Raw genomic sequence first — 18,667 nt, forward strand, 5'->3', positions numbered from 1 at the left:
TGCCCATTTTATTTTTTGACACTGTTTTAATGTTGGAGAGCACCACTTTTCACATCTTGGGTGAAATCTTTCCAATTTTTTTTCCATGTTTAGCTTCACAGCACATGCATAATAATCGAGCTGCACATTGTGTTTACATCACTGGTACGTTCTGACTTCTACTTTGTTCAGCACAACAAGGTGGATTTAAGTTTTAGAAAATAATGTTTCAATAATATTTTTCATCAGGCAGAAGTTAAACAATGCACTGACGCCCTTAGTTACCATTCACTTTCATTGCATTTTTTCATATGATTAAAGCCAATGATGACCTAGTTCTGCCAAGCGCCTGTCTTGTTCAACTGAATAAATAAAATTATACGGGTGTGTCACAACATGAGGATGAGTAAATAATGACATAACTTTATTATTTATTTATTTTGTGTTTTCTTTGCGCACAAAGAGTATTCTTCTAGCTGATGTCACATGTACTATTTTAACGATGTCCTTACAACTTTTCTGTGCCTTGTATGATATATCTTATTTTGTGTTCCGAAGATGTTTTACGGGTTTGGAACAACTTGAGAATGACATTTTTGTGTGAACTTTCCCTTTAAGGTAAACGAATCTTTTAAAGCCTTAATTAACTTCATAAAAAAATCCTTTAATTTTCACTGTAATATAAACATTTAAGCCTTTTTTCTTAAGCGGTGCCTCCCGTTGTCTCGCTGTCTCTAGTTGTGGGTATGCATCAGTGCTGGTCATTAGCATATATTATGCTAATGAGGGCGAGCGCGCGACTGGTGTTATCTTCAGCACCTGAGATGCGCGCGGACACACAGGAGCGAGAGCGCTAGGAGCAGCTGCAGTCAAGACGGGAATATGCGTCGGTAGTGCCCATCGGTGGAAGACTGTGAGGGGAGAATCTCATTCCATTTCAAGTGATTCACATGAGTCACGGATGGATCCTATTTTAACTCCCGGAAAGAAACTTTTTTTACTCTATTTATTATTCTTTATCTTAATATATCAAGGTAAGCAGCATGACGATGGACTGATGTATTCTGCTCATATTACCTGATCATTATTGAGAGGAAAAATACATTCAGATAATTAAACTGTATAATTAAGTTATATATTATTGTCAAGGAAAGAATTGTATTGCACTACATATTTATTTATTTATGGGAAAATTTTAATAATGGTGTATATGCCTAAATTTTAATATATCAAGGTGGGTAGCAAGATGGTCTGTTAATAATTTCTTCTCTTCTAATTTTAAGAAAAAAGATATACATTTATTGAAAATCTTACTTAAAATATAATGTATAATTATATACTTTTATAAAATGTATTATTATTATATAAATATTCCAAGGATTTGTTATATTTTTTGGATACAGATACAGAAAAAATCTAATCATGAACATATAGTGCAACACTAATGTGATGATAATTTGTTTCTTTTCAGCACATATCACGTGGGGCACTGAAAGTCTGAATTTAACACACGAGCATGATTTTGAAAAGTGAGTATGCTATTTACATTTATGTGTTCATCCGAAATGCATTATGCATTTTTATTATGTATTATTATTATTTAGTTATGTTTATGAAGGAAAAACGTTTTGACTTACAGTCTACATCTATTTACTGGTAATGATAAACATTATTTCTAAATTTTAAGCATTTTTAAAATGTTGACATCCTGACTCAATACTTGACCCGCGCTAATTTTCCGCACGTTTGATGAAATCACGTGAAAGGTCTTCAGGTCTGTAACAGTTGTGAAACAGGCTGACAAATCTCAGTCGAAACGCCTGTGAGTCTCTGGCTTTTCTGTCTAACACAAGTGCTGATTAGCTGTGTGTGAGGAACAAACCGCTCCTTGTTCTCTGTGTGTCCCAGCAGCAGCGAAAGCAGCAGGATAATGCTGGAGAAATGGGATCCCGCTTCCCAAACGGAGCAGGTAGGAGAGCTGAAGCGATGCATTGAGAGAGCGCACAGGAAACCTGCGCTAAATGCAATGCCATGAGGTTAAATGCATAACATTACAGAAAACAAGGTGTTTGCAAAAGATGTGTTTTCTTAATCTATGATAAAGGCTAGTTTGAAAGTCAAGTTAAACAAGTTATGCTATGAATACCTGAATGAACTGGGAGTTAATTAAGGTGCAATATGCACAAAATGGAATCGGTTTAAATTATTATTTTAAATTTTAAATACAAAATAATAATTTCTCCCCTTGCTCAGTGAGTCGAAGATTTTTTTCATGACCCTATGATTTGAACAACAATGGCATCAGTCTTTACTATCACCGATTCACTGATGGCATGTGTTTAATAATTGAAGAAGAAAAGGGAGGTGCAAATTTGGGAGATTTGGGAGTCTGACCCCATAATTAAGGCTTGAAAGCTTGTAAAGAGCCATAATGTCTAGGCTATATTCTTTTTTTCTTTTTTTTTTTTTACATGCAAGCGTATATATGTTTTATTTCTACTGGGGTTTCAAACGTTTAGTAGTCACGAATGTTAGTATACATGTTTGTCAGGGTACATATTTTCTAGTGCAAAAACTAGTTCAGTTGAAGAAGGAACAATATAGTCACAACACGCTGCTCAAGCACTTTGCATTCGAAATGATCAAAACAAAAACACTGTCTTTATGTTTTTATTATAGAATACAACTCGTAAACTAACATAACATTCGTGTTTTTGGTTTGTTTTGCATTTGGTTAATTGTGTCAGGTGCGCACAAGATCCGTCTCACAAGGTGAACGCGACAGATTGCGTCCTGAGAAATTCCTTGCGAATTTTCTTTTAAAAGAAGTTGACCCCCCTGAAATTCATTGTTTAATTCGCACACTGAAAACACATCCCCCAGTGCTGGCTTTGTTGCGCTCTTTGGGACAAAAGCCGTCATTTCGGAGGCAGTAAAGCGGTTTCAGGTGTCCGCTGGGCGCTCAGGATTGGTAAAGCTGGAGCGGCCGTTCCCCAGAGCCGCTATTCACCGAGACACACTGGCCCCGTTCATTATGTCAGAATACATCTCCTTTGCAGCCTCGTAAGCTACATAAAATTATTGAACTCTCAGATATCAGGTGTGATGGGGAAAAGCGGGCAGAATAGAGACGGTTTCGGTCAGATAAGAAAATTATTTCGTTCTGAAGTCAAGTGAATCGCTAATCGCTCTCATGTACCCCCCTCCTGCGGTAATAATAAACTCTTATCCATGCTAGGCTATGTGCAGCACATGCTTCCAGGTTCTGTACAAGTGAACAATGATTTATTAGATTAAGACTTTGATTGGAATTTCAGATTTGCCCTGTGGCGTCCTGCTTCTGGGTCTCGGGATAAATTAGTTCTTGGAGGTTTTAATTAATCCGATATATGAGAACAAATTAAAGTAGTTGAAGGATAGACCTTGTGGTTTTCACCTAAACTTAATTAGTCAACTAATTAAACGAACAGTTAGAATAACACAAAATTCTCACTGCCTTTGTATTTAATTTCAAACTTTTAGAGTAATGTGTTTTCAAGAAGCGGCATCAATCGACCATACTGGCGGCACTGAACGTAAACGATGCAACTGAACTCGCATATTTTGCTCATTATTGCTGCTGAAAATGGTCAATTATTGGCATGTTTTGGGCTAGACTAACTGGTCTCTTGGACTCTTACATGTACTATAATAATACTTAATTATTAGCCCTGAGATAATTAATGTCAGTGAATGAATACATAGATACACATTAATTATTTGTATTCCCAAACAATCTAGTGGTAGAATTTTTTGAACAAATATGTTCATCAGTGGTCCTATATCAAAAGGAGGGACACGTTTGTGTGTATTTTTGAACGAATAGATAGTCTCTGCAACATCATGAAGCGATTGATTGAAGCACTCGCATGTGAACACTGAGCACGAGCCGCACTGAGAACGTTACGTCACTAATAACATCGCAACGAACGTTCAGCATGATTTCAGAAACAGATTCCAGTGCTAGATCGCATCTTATTTAACAGAAACAAATGTTTTATCAGCAGTAGTACGTCCGTGCTGAGAGATGTTTAGAAAAGTGGTGGGGACAATACCGACGCTGGCAAAAAGTGTCCCACCCGTAAAATTACACCTATGATGGCCGCGCATCAGGGTAACTGACCAAATCGTGACATAAAGGCAAACTTCTATAACGATAACGGCACATAGGAATGATGTTGAAATCTCTTTCAAAACGTTTTTTTTTCACTACAGTAAATAAACCCCCCCCCCAAAAAAATTGACTTTAACACACTCAAACATTACGTTATCCACCTTATTTTCTATGAATGTGCGAGACTTCTGGTTCATTAGCCACTGTAGGGAAATAACGAGAAGAATAACAAAGTGCAGTAAACAGTAAAACTCTTTGCACTACAAACCTGTGTCAATAATTAAGATAATACCAAAAAAAAAAAAAAAAATTGGTAGACACACCAGTTTGCAATATCAAGCAGCAAAATGAGCTGTTTTGTACAGCTAAAAATAGCTGGAAGCGAATTACACCAGAAGCCAGACAAATGGCCGCTGGTGTGGGCACTAATATAGACGTTGTTATAGAAATCTTCATAGTTATCCCTCATGATGTAAACAGGCCTTTACAGTATCAGGTTTATTTATTTATCTATTTATTGCTGTGTTATTGTTTCGTTTTTATTGTTTGTGTCTGTTGATAATTGTGTGTTAATTGTGAGCTGACTGCCGCATGAGTGATAGGCCCAAGACAAATTTCCCTACATGTGGGACAGTAAAGTTTACCTTACCTTATTTCGTAATATATTTGAATGTGGGATGAATATTTAACTATACTTTAATTACTGTAATTATTTTCTTCAAAGAGATCCTTAGAGAGCAACACATCATCAATAGAGCAAACAGGAGCACAGAAGCCATCACCCCGCAGAGCCACCGGTAAGAACTGAGCAGAATGTTACACTACTTTATGAGGCCCGGTGCTCTCTTTGTGTAATGTTTTGGGTCTTTGTGCACATTCCCCCTGATGAACAATGCTCTATGTGTTTCTTTTTTGTGCATATGTCTTATTGTTGTCACCTGCACATATGTGAGGAGCACAAATCCAGTCTTAAGTAGCACGGGTATATTTGTAGCAATAGCCAAAAATACATTGTATGGGTCAAAATGATCGATTTTTCTTTTATGCCAAAAATCATTAGCATATTAAGTAAAGATCATGTTCCATGAAGATATTTTGTAAATTTTCTACCATAAATATATAAAAATTTTTGATTAGTAATATGCATTGCTAAGAACTTCATTTGGACAACTTTTAAGGCGATTTTCTCAATATTTAGATTTTTTTGCACCCGCAGATTCCAGGTTTTCAAATAGTTGTATCTCAGACAAACATTGTCCTATTTTAACAAACCATATATCAATGAAAAACTTATTTACTCGGCTTTCAGATGACGTAAGAATCTCAATTTCGACGAATTTACACTTATGACTGGTTTTGTGGTCCAGGGTCACATATAGGGGTTAATCTGTAAGGAAGTGTTTGTTAATGTGGATGTACAAGAATTTGCTTGTGATGCTAACTTTATTAGTGTATATTCCATTTAGTAATAATTATAAGGTATCATAACGTATTAATAATTACTGTGTGTGCACGTTTGTGATGCATAAACCTAATTCTTTTAATGACAAACTACAAACAATGAGTTATGCTCATTTGAAATGTGAGAATTTGAGGGTCTGCCCCCTCTTTCACTAGACATCTGTTCAACAGGCTGATGAGTGTCATCATTACACACAAGAGCGGGTTTCATCTTAATGCTTCAATGATCACTTCAGTTACCAGATACCACGCTTAAATGCACTGAAAGACAAACTATGTAATGTGCTTTATTTCTGTCATACAGGTGAGTGTACATCTCCTTGTCTGAATGGAGGTTGGTGTGTCCATCCAGACTCCTGTAACTGCACTTTATACCAGGCCACTGGAACACACTGCCAGACAGGTACTGTACTGTGGATCATGCAATTTAATCTCATTTTGAGTTTCTTCTCTGAGTTCTGGCATGACAAATAATAGATAAAATGTTTCAGTCCCCAACCTAGGCTTTGAGCGAGAGATGGCATGCCGCTCGTGGGGACAATACAACTATGAAACCTTTGATGGACTTTATTTCTACTTCCCTGGAAAATGCAGCTACACATTAGTGAGAGACTGTGAAGACAGCACTCGGTCAAGTGTACATATACAGGTGATTTATTATAATGTTTATAAACATTTATTAGACATTTATTTTTATTTGTTATAATGAAGTGTGTACAGCCATTTGAGCGGTGAGATATGTCTGTGATTGGCTATACTGCTCAACGCTGCAAAAACATGTTGTAAATAGAAACCTTTGAAGCTCTGTGAGAGTGCACACACAAATATGCACTAGAGAGCTGTTACAGCTGCAACTGAGAGTGCTCTTACTTTCGATTGAGCACTCTCTAGAATCCCCATAAAACCAGACCTGGTTTACACAGTGTGGGGGCATCAGGCAAATGTTATTTTAATGTAGTTAATTTATCTAAATTATTTTAGGTTGTATTGATGATCTGTTTTAATATAGAACTTGGTCTATGTCATAATACAGGTTGCTATTGTTTTAGCAAATGATAGATCTTAAATAGATGATAGATCCCCCTACGAAATGAGATGCCCACCCAATTCTGTATGTTTTTGAAGGTGTACCCCAGGGTGTGCACAAGTAAACCAGGTGCCAGTTCATGCCGGTAACCAGATGCTGCTTTGTGGCACAACCGAAGCAGCAGACATGTCAAATTATTCACAGGAATTACGTTTAGCGTAACCCGCAAAGTCCTATAAGCACAGATATGCCAAATGAAGCTTCACAAAGAAACTTCAGTTGACTGTCGGTATTGAACTTACCTTTCTGTCCTGTAGTTATAGACACACTGAGCTTGAGAAAGTATTCAAGTGATGTATGATACTGTTTTGGATACACCACTTGTTCCCTGCGTAAAATCATGTCGCATAGCGTCACGTCTTGACATCACTTCCTGTTTTTGGTTCGTTTAGAAGTCTTTGGTCCGTGTTGCATTCATATTTCATTCAGACTGCACCAGAGTTTGTTTGGAAGCGGTTCGAGACCCATCTTTATAGCGGTCTTGGTCCGCTATATTGGATCCGACAGTAATGTCGACACAAGTGTTAACTGTTTTTATTATGTGGTTACTTTTGCTTTGTTATACAGATCGTTTGATATGTACTGAGTATTTATGACCTGTTTTTGACCTAAATCACAGCAGCGTCCATCTGTGAAGCATGTAGGCTGTCAATCATACACAACAGTTAGCCAAGCACAGCAGTGGGTGTTTACAATCCACCACGACTGTTCTGATGAGTGGGGTTAAAACAGGGCAGAAAATAGCCTATTACTTCTAAATGATGATGTTTTTTGATGTCAAAATCTTGGTAACATCATACAGGGAACTCGGAGAACAGTACAAAATAATAAAATAAAGGCATTTCATGGCCCCTTTAAAATCTAAACAGCTTACATTTACAGAGGAAGACTGGCCATTATATGCAATTTTCTATGTAATCTGTCAACTCAAATCTGCAGACTGGCTCTGACTTTCAGCATATAGCACTTTTAATATTTCTTAACTTCAAGCGTATGGCACAATTTACTTTTTTAATTCATCCATGTTTCTTTATTAATAACTTCAAACAGTCCTGCCCACTGAAATCAGTTCTGATTATCATACATAAATGCAATACATATACAGGACATAAAAGGTCTGTGCAAATATGAAATGTTTCAAAATGTCTCTTGGCACAGCAGAGCACCAGTTTTAATAAAGCGATATGTTTCAGTCCAGACACTTTTTATATACAAAACCATATCATATCTTTTGAAGAGGTACTGACCCAGTGACCACTTTTCTACCTTTTTTTTCTGAGAGTCTGTTAGTTTTAGATGTGGTTTTTAAGCAGGCTGCTTTACTTTGCTTTGAGATGCTGTAGATGTATGTGTGTACTCCACAGCTCTTGCCTGAGGAAAATATTTATTGGCATTCATAGAGAAAGTGATCTCATTATTATGGTCATTTATTCCCATTACAGTTTAATACAGTAATTACGGCCAGGGCCAAAACAGAATTGGCTTTGTTCTCCCAGACTCACTGATGGGAATCCAGAGGAGGTGAGCTAACTCAGCCAGGAGTTTCTTTAGGCCATTAGCTTAAGTGCCAATATCATTTATCAATGAATTGAAAGGATGGCCGACAGTAATGCAGAACTTAAGCAGGATTGGCCCGGCTGCTCTGGATAAGAGGACTCCACTCTTTGATGGTGGAAGAGGAAGCGTCTTAAGAGCTGCACGCTGTATTTGCAGACACTTTATTTTTAGTGATAATGTGGTTCCGCTCTATTTTAGCATTGGAATTATTCTAACTTCAAATTGATGTCTTTTTTTCCATTTTTTAAATATGGCTAGCAAGAATAATCATGCTTCATTACTAATTATTGATCTGCAGGTGCATAATGACCCAGAATGCAGTTCTTTCCCATACTCCTGCACACGTTCAATCAGCCTCTTCCTGCCGTGGGAGGGAGAGATTAGGTTACAGAACTTCAGTGTTACTTTCAAGGGTCAAAGGTAATGGACGTTCACATTCAACCACACCCTTAGCCACTTAACCTTATGATATCTCAGTCATTCTTTTAAAGAATCTGCTCAATAATTTATGTGTGTGTGCAGTTCTAACTGAACATCCTCTCTTTGTAGTGTGCAGCTGCCCCATCACATCCACGATGTTGAGCTGGAGCGGATCTCTGACTACATTATAGTGTCACAGCCACAGGGTTTCACACTGGCTTGGCAGGGGTTCACTGGCTCTGTGTACATCAAGATGAGTCCCGAATTTGTAGGACACACCTGTGGACTATGTGGCAATTTCAACGCTGACACTCAGGATGACCTGAAGACCAGCTATGGCAAGTTTTACTCAATTTGATTATATCAGGATTAGAAATTGTAGATTTTATTTGGCAATATACAAACGTAGTAAATTATTTGAACATTAATAAATACATAATGACAGTGATTTTACAGTTAGACATTTAGTTCTTAACTCTTTCACATCAAGCCCAAAAATAGTTTACCCAAAAATGAAAATTCTGTCATTAATTACTCACCCTCATGTCGTTACAAACCCCCAAGATCTTTGTTCATCTACAGAACACAAATTAAGTTATTTTTGATGGGTTTGGAACGACAATAGGGTGAGTAAATAATAATTATTTTTGAGGGAACTATTCCTTTAAAATTAAATCTTTAATTTTTTGCTTGTGACATTCAGACTGGTAATATCTAATGAAGCTTAGTTAACATTATATAATTATATGAAGTTGTAATGTCAACTGTGGTGTGGCATGCTATACTGCATCTAAAGATTTTTAAAAAATTATATGCATAATTATTTTAATTATTAAAGATTATTGGAATATGTTTAACAAGAAAATACTTTCTCAGTTTTTCTACTTAAAAAAAAAAAAAAAAAAATGTTTATTTCATTGTGTTAATGGATTTTTCTTTGCAGTTGTGAAACGACCATACTAAATGTACTTGAATGTACTTCTTCACTAGTTTTTTTCAGTCTACATTTTAAAATCCTGACACTGATTAAAATAAAAGCACATAAACACATTATGCATCACTTAAACACATTTATCGCTGTTTTCTACAGGTGTTTTCACACAGGATTTGGCTATGTTTGGAAACAGCTGGGCAGAGGAGGAGCCACAGCTGGGCAGATGTTCTGTTGTTCCCTCATTTTACCCCTCGCCATGTGCCACGCAGGACCCTCGTGTCTTATTGGTACTGCACGCAAAAATACACACATACTGTATATTGTTCTCTCACACCAACCAAAACCTCATATACCACTGTATATCTGGTAAATAATGACTCTGGTTCTTCACTGCAGAAAGTGGAGGAAGTTTGTGCCGCCTTACTAAAGAAACCGTTCCAGTCTTGCCATGAGTTTGTCAGTCCATATTCATACATGGCCAGTTGCTCCAATGACCTCTGTTTGTAAGTACTGGCATAACACTGAACTACTGACATTATCACACCTACTGGAAAGCTACATTCAAACCAAAAATTATTTAGACACCAGATATATTTTTTTATATATTTTTTTACTAGTGGGTGCAGGACACAATAGTTAATTTATGTTAGTGAGGATAGCAAAATAAAGTAAACTGTGACATATTATACCCAAAAAGTCTTCATACAGTGGACTACCAGTAAAATTTATAAAAATTTGGGATCAAAATTATTCAGACACTTTGACCTGATCATGTTTTGCCTAGGTGTTTTTCTTTAATTGCTAATGCAACCTTTTTACACCACAGACTGAAGAAAATTAAGCATTGTTTGGTAATTGGTTAACAAAGTATTGATAATTGTGTAAATATTGTCATACTGACAGTTCAATAATTTTCTGAAATTTTGGTTGATTGTAATCCATTACATACCTTTCTATCAAAGTTATTTGACATTATCAAGATTAATTTGTTCTGACACAAGTTTAACTCTGAGTTATTGTCATATTTTATTACCATTTTCTAAATTTTAGCGAATAAACTGTCATAATGTGAGACATGAAGAAGGTGTCTGAATAAATTTTGGTTTGACTGTATAAACCTACATTACAAAGCTACTGATATTACTTTCCAAAGTGTTATCCTAAACATAGTTATGATGTTGATGTTATTGCACTATATAACTCTTGTGTGTGTATAATTGTTTCACCTGGTGCAGGGCTGGCCCCAATGGTGAAGTTGTGTGCCAGGTTTTCACAGAGTATGCCAGAGCATGTGCCCATGCTGGACATCCACTGCATACTTGGAGAGCACAATTTCCTGTTTGCAGTAGGTTACATTGCAAATACACAAACGTTTGAGATATTTGAGTATATTTTGTGTAGGTGTTAAATGTAGTGTTCGAATTATATGTGACCCTGGACCACAAAACCAGTCATAAGGGTCAATTTATTGAAATTGAGATTTATGCTGAATAAAGCTTGAATATATAAGCTTTCCATTGATGTATGGTTTGTAAGGATAGGACAATATTTGGCCGAGATACAACCATTTGAATATCTAGAAGATGAGGGTGCAAAATAATCAAATTTTGAAAAGTTGTCCAAATGAAGTCCCCTGGCAATGCATATTACTAATCAAACTAGGGATGCACCGATCCGTATCGGCCGATCACTTGCGCATTTTGTCAGTAAAGCCGGTTCTGTAATCAGCGGTAAATGCCATCAGGTGCGTGATTTCACGTTGAGCCGTATATACTACACACAGCCGTTGTTTACCGACGAGCTGCGCAAATCAATGTTCATTATCAGTGTGAATGTGCGCAGCTCGTCAGTGAACAACGGCTGAAATCAACGGCTGAAATCAACAGCTGAAATCACGCACCTGATGGCATTTACCGCTGATTGCAGAACCGGCTTTACTGACAAAACGCGCAAGCATGATCGGCCGATTCGTATCGGTGCATCCCTAAATCAAACATTAAGTTTTGATTTATTTACAGTAGGAAATTTACAAAATGTCTTCATGGAATATGATCTTTACTTAATATCCTAATGATTTTTGGCAAAAAAAGAAAAATCAATGATTTTGATCCATACAATGTATTTTTGGCTATTGCTACAAATATATCCGTGCTGCTTAAGACTGGTTTTGTGGTACAGGGTCACATATGTGTTTTTTCAGGACAGATGCCGATATTGATTATTACAGATCAAGTAGACCAATAACCGATATTTTAAACCGATATATATGTCTGGTGCAAAAATGAAAAAATAATGTCAGAATTAAGAATAACATGGGCTCTGACAAAAACTTTCTTTAAACGCTTACATTTTTTTTGGCAAATCGGTTTTGAAAATAACCGATGCGATAACCATAAAAATGCTTAATACTGGCGTCGGTAATTGGCAAGGCCAATAATCGGTCAACCCCTAGTTAAATGTACTGTAAATATTGTAAAACATATATTTCTGAGTCTGCTTTCTTTCTGAGTGAGTATTCAACTGTAAAACCAATATACACACATTTTACTTTAGGCTGATGATACACAGGGCAACTTTTTGAACAATTTTGATGGAGAATATTTTTTGAGCAATGTTGCTTGAGCACTTTCTTATTAAGAATGGGTAGCAAATTTTATCAGTATAATTTAGATTGGTCTCGGGCCCTGTGTCTTACCTGGTTGCCCACTGACAGCAACATTGCCTGTGTATTATCAGCCATTGTTTGCATTAATTACTTTTTATTTTTTATCTCCTGAAGATGCTCATGTTGTGTAGTTTAACATTGTCAAATATTTAAGTGTTTTTGCAGTTTGACCATTTAAATGTTAAATTATTTTTTTGCTGTGAGATGCATATTATGAGACTATGTGTTGTTCTTGGCTGTAGGTGTTGATTGCCCTAGCGAGCTTCTTTTCAGAGAGTGTATTAACTGCTGCCCCATGCACTGCAAGATCGAACACATGTGTATAGACAGCAAGCTGCAGTGTTTGGACGGCTGCTACTGCCCTGATGGTAGTACCATAACACTAAATAAACTAATCTCAAGCTTTATATGTGCATTCATTTGTTATTTGTGAATGTTTGAAGATAATGAAATCATTTTATTGTCTCTAGATTTGATCTACGAGAATGGGGTGTGTGTTAAGGCATCAGAATGTCCCTGTGAGCACCATGGCATGCTGTACCCCTCCGGACATGCCGTACAGGAAGACTGCAACAACTGGTCAGACACTATATATTCTTATGCACTACATACTTAATTGAATGAAGAAGCATTGAAGCTCATGTTTGTGTGGTACTGACATATGCATTCATTTTTCTTGTCTCAGCACATGTGTTGGGGGCATGTGGAACTGCACTGAGCACAGCTGCCCAGGTGTTTATCTGCTTTTTTATTCACTTTTTTCAGATTTTCTGTGTCCTTATGATGTCTATTTTCATCGTTTCATTTTATTGCAATTTTATTATCTTGTGATTATATAGATTTTATTTATTTAGTCAAACATAACAAATCTATTTCTGCCATCCTCATAGAGTGCTTGTAATTTCATAAAAGATCTTATTCTAGAATAAATCATTACGCCAGTCTTTAGCATCATTACGCCAGTCTTTAGTGTCACATGATATTAGAAATCATTCTAATATGCTGATTTGCTGTTCAAGAAACATTTTTTATTTTTATACATATTTTTATTATTATCAGTATTTAAAACAGTTGATTACATTTTTATTCATGATTCTTTGATTAATTTTTTTTTCTGAATCTGAAATAAAAACATGTAATATTTTAATTTAGAATATTTTATATTTAGAAATTATAGAAATTAATCATTTTATTTATCAAGGCTACTTTAAATTGATCAAAAATGATAATAACAACATTTAAAATTTAAAAAAAAAATTCTATTTCAGATAAATACTGTTCTTATGAACTTTCTATTCATCAAAGAAACGCGAATAAAAACTACTCAGCTCTTTTCAACATAATAATAACAATAAATGTTTTTTTGAGCAGCAAATCAGAATATTAGAATGATTTTGGAAGGATCATGTGACTGGAGTAATAAAGCTAAAAATTCTGATTTGAAATATTTTCAAATAGAAAACAGTTTTGAATAGTAAACTTTTTTAAATAGTAAAAATATTACTGCTTTTGCTGTATTTTGGATCAAATAAATGCAGGCTTGGTGAGCAGAAGAGACTTTAAAAAACATTAAAAATCTTTTTGTCCAAAAACATTTGACTGGTCGTGTACTTCTCTTTAATAACTCATTCCAACAATTTTCTCTGATAACTTGAACAATATGTTAATAGAAAGGCAAACGTTTTAAGGAAATTAATACTTTTATTTAGCAAGGATGCGTTAAATTGCATAACATTTTCACAAAGATTTTAAGCAGCAAATCCATTTTTAACATTGAAAATTTGTAAGAAATGTTTCTTGAGCAGCAAATCAGCATATTAGAATGATTTTTAAAGAAATTCAGCTTTGTAACCACTCTTTTTTATTTATTTATTTTTTTACAGGGGAGTGTTCTGTGACAGGAGATATGTTCTTCCAGTCATTTGATGGCCGCATTTACACATTTCCTGCTACGTGCCAGTACGTTTTAGCCAAGAGCAGAAACTCGGGCAAGTTCACAGTGACCATTCAGAATGCGCCCTGTGGAGCCGTAAGTCCCTGTGCACTTTCATGCTATCCGCACCAACACAAACCTCGAGTATTAGCACACAACAGAGAAAAGACTTAAGGCATGCCAGATGTAGCATGCCAAAGCTTTATTCATCACGTTCCAGAATTGCTCTAGTGTGGTGATCTAAAGAGTAATCTGGGGACTGGAACACAGCTTCAGTAGACAGACTTAAGATTACAGCTTCTAGATTTGTGTGATTAGTCAAGCTATTGGCATATTAGCAGTTAGAGTTACTGGACTTGTTAGTCTTTTATTTAAATTAGTTGCTAGATTAGGCACAAATAATTCAATAATTGCAGTCTTTCTTTTGGCTAAAGTTTCATTTTTTTGGGCTGAGATGAAACAAAGTCCAAGATGCGCTTGTACTTTGATTAGACCCTGCTTAGCTTTGACAGATAAAACATGAAACGATACAAAACATGAAGAGATACTCTTCCTCAAAGCCTTCCTTTCCTAAAGCCCAGACCTGCTGATGCTAAAACTCAACACACAGAGAGCAGTCTGGTGTATAGTGTCACTGTCTGGACTCCGAACAAGCTATTCTGCTTATCTGAGCCTCTAAATGACAGAGCCAGAGACTTTGTAGTTGCTGATAGAGAGAGAGAGAAGACAGAGCAAGAGATGTATTTCAGTAAAGCGACTGGTGAAAGATGCTCACATAGGCCTGTTGGTAGCGTCCATCATTTCCTTGAATGGAGTGATTCAGAGACCGAGTGGTTTATCTCCTGTGAACAGCTCTCAGTAACTCATTCACAAGCATAAATGCTTAATTCCTAAACTACATGATTACTGAATTAGTCAAAATTGAAACAGATGAACCGATAGGTTTGTGTCCATGTGCAGACATTCATCCTTTGTGCTCGATGCAGTAGTTCTATAGCTGCTGATATTATGTGTGCTGGTATAGGACATTCTGATTCTCTGATTCTGTGTTGCTTTGTAATGTGTGCAGAATCTGGACGGTGCTTGTATTCAATCAGTCAACCTGGTGGTTGATGAGGATCCACGTACTGAGATCACAATGAGCCATAGTGGAGAGGTTTTTCTGGCCAGCCAGTTCAGGATCTCACTGCCGTATTCAGATGGTAATGTAATAAGTAATGAGTTGACATGAAAATGTGCAGAAATGTACCAAAAAGTACTAATATGGATTTTTTAGACACTGAAATTGAGAGAATCTTGGAGTACATCTAAATATCAAGGTACATGAATTTCAGTAACACTGGAGTGATACCTTTTCAAATAGTTCACTTTTGTACTTAAAATCTAAATTTGACCCTAAAGGGTGCATATTAGTACCTTACATGAACACATTAGTACCTAAATGGTATGTTTTAGTACTTAAAGGGATAGCTTACCCAGAAATAAAAATTCTGTCATTAATTACTCACCCTCATGTCGTTCCATACCTGTAAGACCTGTAAGAAGGAACACAAATTAAGATATTTTTGATGAAATCCGAGAGCTTTCTGACCCTGCATAGACAACAACACAACTACTAGGACATTGTTAAAATAGTCCATGTGACATCAGTGGTTTTTGTCCATACAATGAAAGTCAGTAATAACCAAAGTTGTTTTGTTACCAACATTCTTTTGTTTAGCAGATAAAAATATTGTCTAGTTTTGCAACAAAATATAGGGCGATTAAATGATGACAATTTTAATTTATGGGTGAACTATACGCAATAAAAAAGTTTAAACTGTGCGAAACTGTGCGTCTCATTCATAGACCTTCATGTGTTTAATATAGTGATGTCTTCTCAGATGTGTTTCAGATCCAGGAGCTGTCGTCCATGTTTGTTCAGGTGACGTCATCGCAGGGTCTGCGGCTGCAGTATAACTGGAGGGAGTTCAGGCTGTACCTGCAGCTGGAGGAGCACTGGAGAGATGATACTGTGGGGCTCTGCGGAACTTTTAACGGCAACATTCAGGATGATTTCCTGTGGGTTTCACTCTACTTCCTGTTTTCTGTATAGCACTTATTCTCTAACCTTTCTTCAATTTGTGAGTGAATTTTGTTGATGTGCTTCTCTAGTGCGCCCTCTGGCATGATTGAAAGCACACCATACTTGTTTGGAAATGCCTGGCGTGTGTCTTCAGCATGTGTGCCGCGGCCCAGCTTACCCCAACTTGACCCATGTGACACACACCAGCAAGCAGGTGACACATTAACCTTGTTATGCATAAACCACCAATCTTTAGATTTTGAGGGGATCTGTATGGCTTGAACATCTGTCTGTGTGATTTCAGCCGCTTATGCAGTGGAGAAGTGTGATGTGCTGACACAAGAGGTGTTTTCTGCCTGTCATGACTATGTGAGTCCGATGGGTTTCCAACTACAGTGTCGTGCAGACGTCTGCAAATGTGGAGCACCATGTCTTTGCTCCATTCTCGCTCACTATGCCCGCACCTGCAGGAGACACGGCGTCATCATTGAGTTCCGCTCACACCTGCCTGAATGTGGTCAGTCTAACACTTACACATTTATTAACTACTATTTAAAAATTTAGGTTTAGTTTATGGTTTTGAAAGAAGTGTCATATGCTCACCAGGTTTACATTTACAATGCATTGCGAAAGTATTCAGCCCCCTTCATTTTTTACATGTTTTATGTTGCAGCCTTATGTTAAACTGCAAAAACAAATATTTCCCCCCCTCTTCATTCTACACTCCATACATCATAATGGCAGAGCAAAAAACAAGTTTTAACATCTTTTGCAAATTTATTACAAATAAAAAACTTAAATGATTCTATTGCATAAGTATTCATACCCTTATCTGGGACAGTTGAAATTTAGCTCAGGAGCATTTATATTGCTAGTAGATGTTACTACACTTCGAGTGAAGTTAACCTGTGACAAATTCAATTGAATGGGTATGATTTAGAAAGGCACACATGTCTTAATAAAATGTCTCACAGCTGAAAATGCATATCAGAGCAAAAACCAAGCCCTGTGGTAAAACAAACTGCCTGTTAAGCTCAGAAACATACAGAAAAGTAGAGTTCAGAAAAAATTCTGCTGCATTGAAGGTTCACAGAAGCATGTAGTCTCCATTACCTTTAATGGAAGAAGATTAAAAGAACCATGACTCCTAGAGCTGGCCAAACTGAGCAATTGATGGAGAAGGGCTGACTGGTGGCCAAGAACCTGATGGTCACTCTAGTTGAGCTCCATGATCATATGTGGTGATTGAAGAAACCTACAAAAAGACAAACATCATTGCAACACTCCACTGATCTGGGCATTATGGTGGTGTAGCAATTAGCAGAAAAGCACTTAAAGGACCCTCAGACTGTGGGAAACTGGTATGATTTTCTGGTCTGATGAACCTCAATTCCAAGCATCATGTATGGAAGAAAACCAGGCATTGCTCATCTTCTGTAGAGTACTATTCAAAAGTAAGTTGTGCTGGTAGCAGCCTTATGCTGTGGGGTTGTTATTCAGCAGCAGGGACTCAGAGACTAATCAGAGAAGAAGAAAAGCTCAATGCGCCAAAATATTAGAGATAGCCTTAACGAAAGCCAAGTCCACTGGGCAGAAGGTTTACCTTCCAACAGGACAATGATCCTAAGCACACAGCAGAAGTGGCTTATAGAAAACTCTGTGAATGTCTTTGAGTCAGAGCCTGGGCTTGAACCCAATCAAACATTTCTGGAGAAATATGAAAATGTGCATCTGCCCCTATCCAAGCTGACAGAGCTTGAGTGGTGAAGAGGTGACAAAAAGAATGGCAGATAATTGTCAAATGCAGAGGTGCATAGCTTGTCACATTACCCCCATATTTGTGAAAATCGTGATACATTTTTAAGGGATAGAAAGTTAAAAAGTTGCATCTATTTAAATTAGAAATGTAACCATGTAAATAAAATGCTTGTGGCCTATCTGTATGTTTTTGCAGCCATCACGTGTCCCTCTACTATGGAGTATGGAATCTGCGTGTCATCATGTCAGCGTCGCTGCCTGTTTCTGTCTCTCCCTCAGCCATGTGGAGATGACTGCGAGGAGGGTTGCGTGTGTCCGGAAGGAACATACTTCAACATGCATACACACACCTGCGTGCCACGGTAAAAGTTAAAATATAGTCTTATGGACTGCTTTAGACAATCACTATAGACAATCACTATGAACTGCTTCAAAATTCTTCTTTGGGTTTGGAATGATATGAGGGTGATTCAAAATAATGACAGAATCTGTATTTTGAATGAACTGTCTTGACCTAGATTGAGTTATTTACTATGTGTGAGAGTGAAGTTATTTTCAGTCCTCGTTCAAGTAGGCTGTAAAATGTTATGGACCTGACAACCTCAGGTGTTGTATAACGCTTTTAGCCTCCTCACCCTCACATGGGTTCACTTCC

The 18,667-nt window shown here is 36.9% G+C and overlaps 1 protein-coding gene across 1 annotated transcript in view; it reads left to right on the forward strand.

The window, feature by feature from the left end:
* The first annotated feature begins 1,920 nt into the window (after positions 1 to 1,920).
* The window catches only part of otog (otogelin), a 48,355-nt gene continuing 31,608 nt past the window's right edge, over positions 1,921 to 18,667 (forward strand). Inside the window, exons 1-17 of the mRNA XM_073836604.1 lie at positions 1,921 to 1,948; positions 5,898 to 5,996; positions 6,085 to 6,242; positions 8,536 to 8,657; positions 8,787 to 8,995; positions 9,748 to 9,878; positions 9,988 to 10,094; positions 10,827 to 10,936; positions 12,499 to 12,624; positions 12,727 to 12,835; positions 12,942 to 12,988; positions 14,140 to 14,285; positions 15,259 to 15,391; positions 16,073 to 16,271; positions 16,344 to 16,468; positions 16,559 to 16,771; positions 18,209 to 18,374. Coding sequence (XP_073692705.1) covers positions 1,921 to 1,948; positions 5,898 to 5,996; positions 6,085 to 6,242; positions 8,536 to 8,657; positions 8,787 to 8,995; positions 9,748 to 9,878; positions 9,988 to 10,094; positions 10,827 to 10,936; positions 12,499 to 12,624; positions 12,727 to 12,835; positions 12,942 to 12,988; positions 14,140 to 14,285; positions 15,259 to 15,391; positions 16,073 to 16,271; positions 16,344 to 16,468; positions 16,559 to 16,771; positions 18,209 to 18,374 — 2,228 coding nt within the window. The remainder of the gene's footprint in view (positions 1,949 to 5,897; positions 5,997 to 6,084; positions 6,243 to 8,535; positions 8,658 to 8,786; positions 8,996 to 9,747; positions 9,879 to 9,987; positions 10,095 to 10,826; positions 10,937 to 12,498; positions 12,625 to 12,726; positions 12,836 to 12,941; positions 12,989 to 14,139; positions 14,286 to 15,258; positions 15,392 to 16,072; positions 16,272 to 16,343; positions 16,469 to 16,558; positions 16,772 to 18,208; positions 18,375 to 18,667) is intronic.

This window comes from Garra rufa, chromosome 3, assembly GCF_049309525.1.
Source record: "Garra rufa chromosome 3, GarRuf1.0, whole genome shotgun sequence".
NCBI classification, from domain to species: Eukaryota; Metazoa; Chordata; class Actinopteri; order Cypriniformes; family Cyprinidae; genus Garra; species Garra rufa.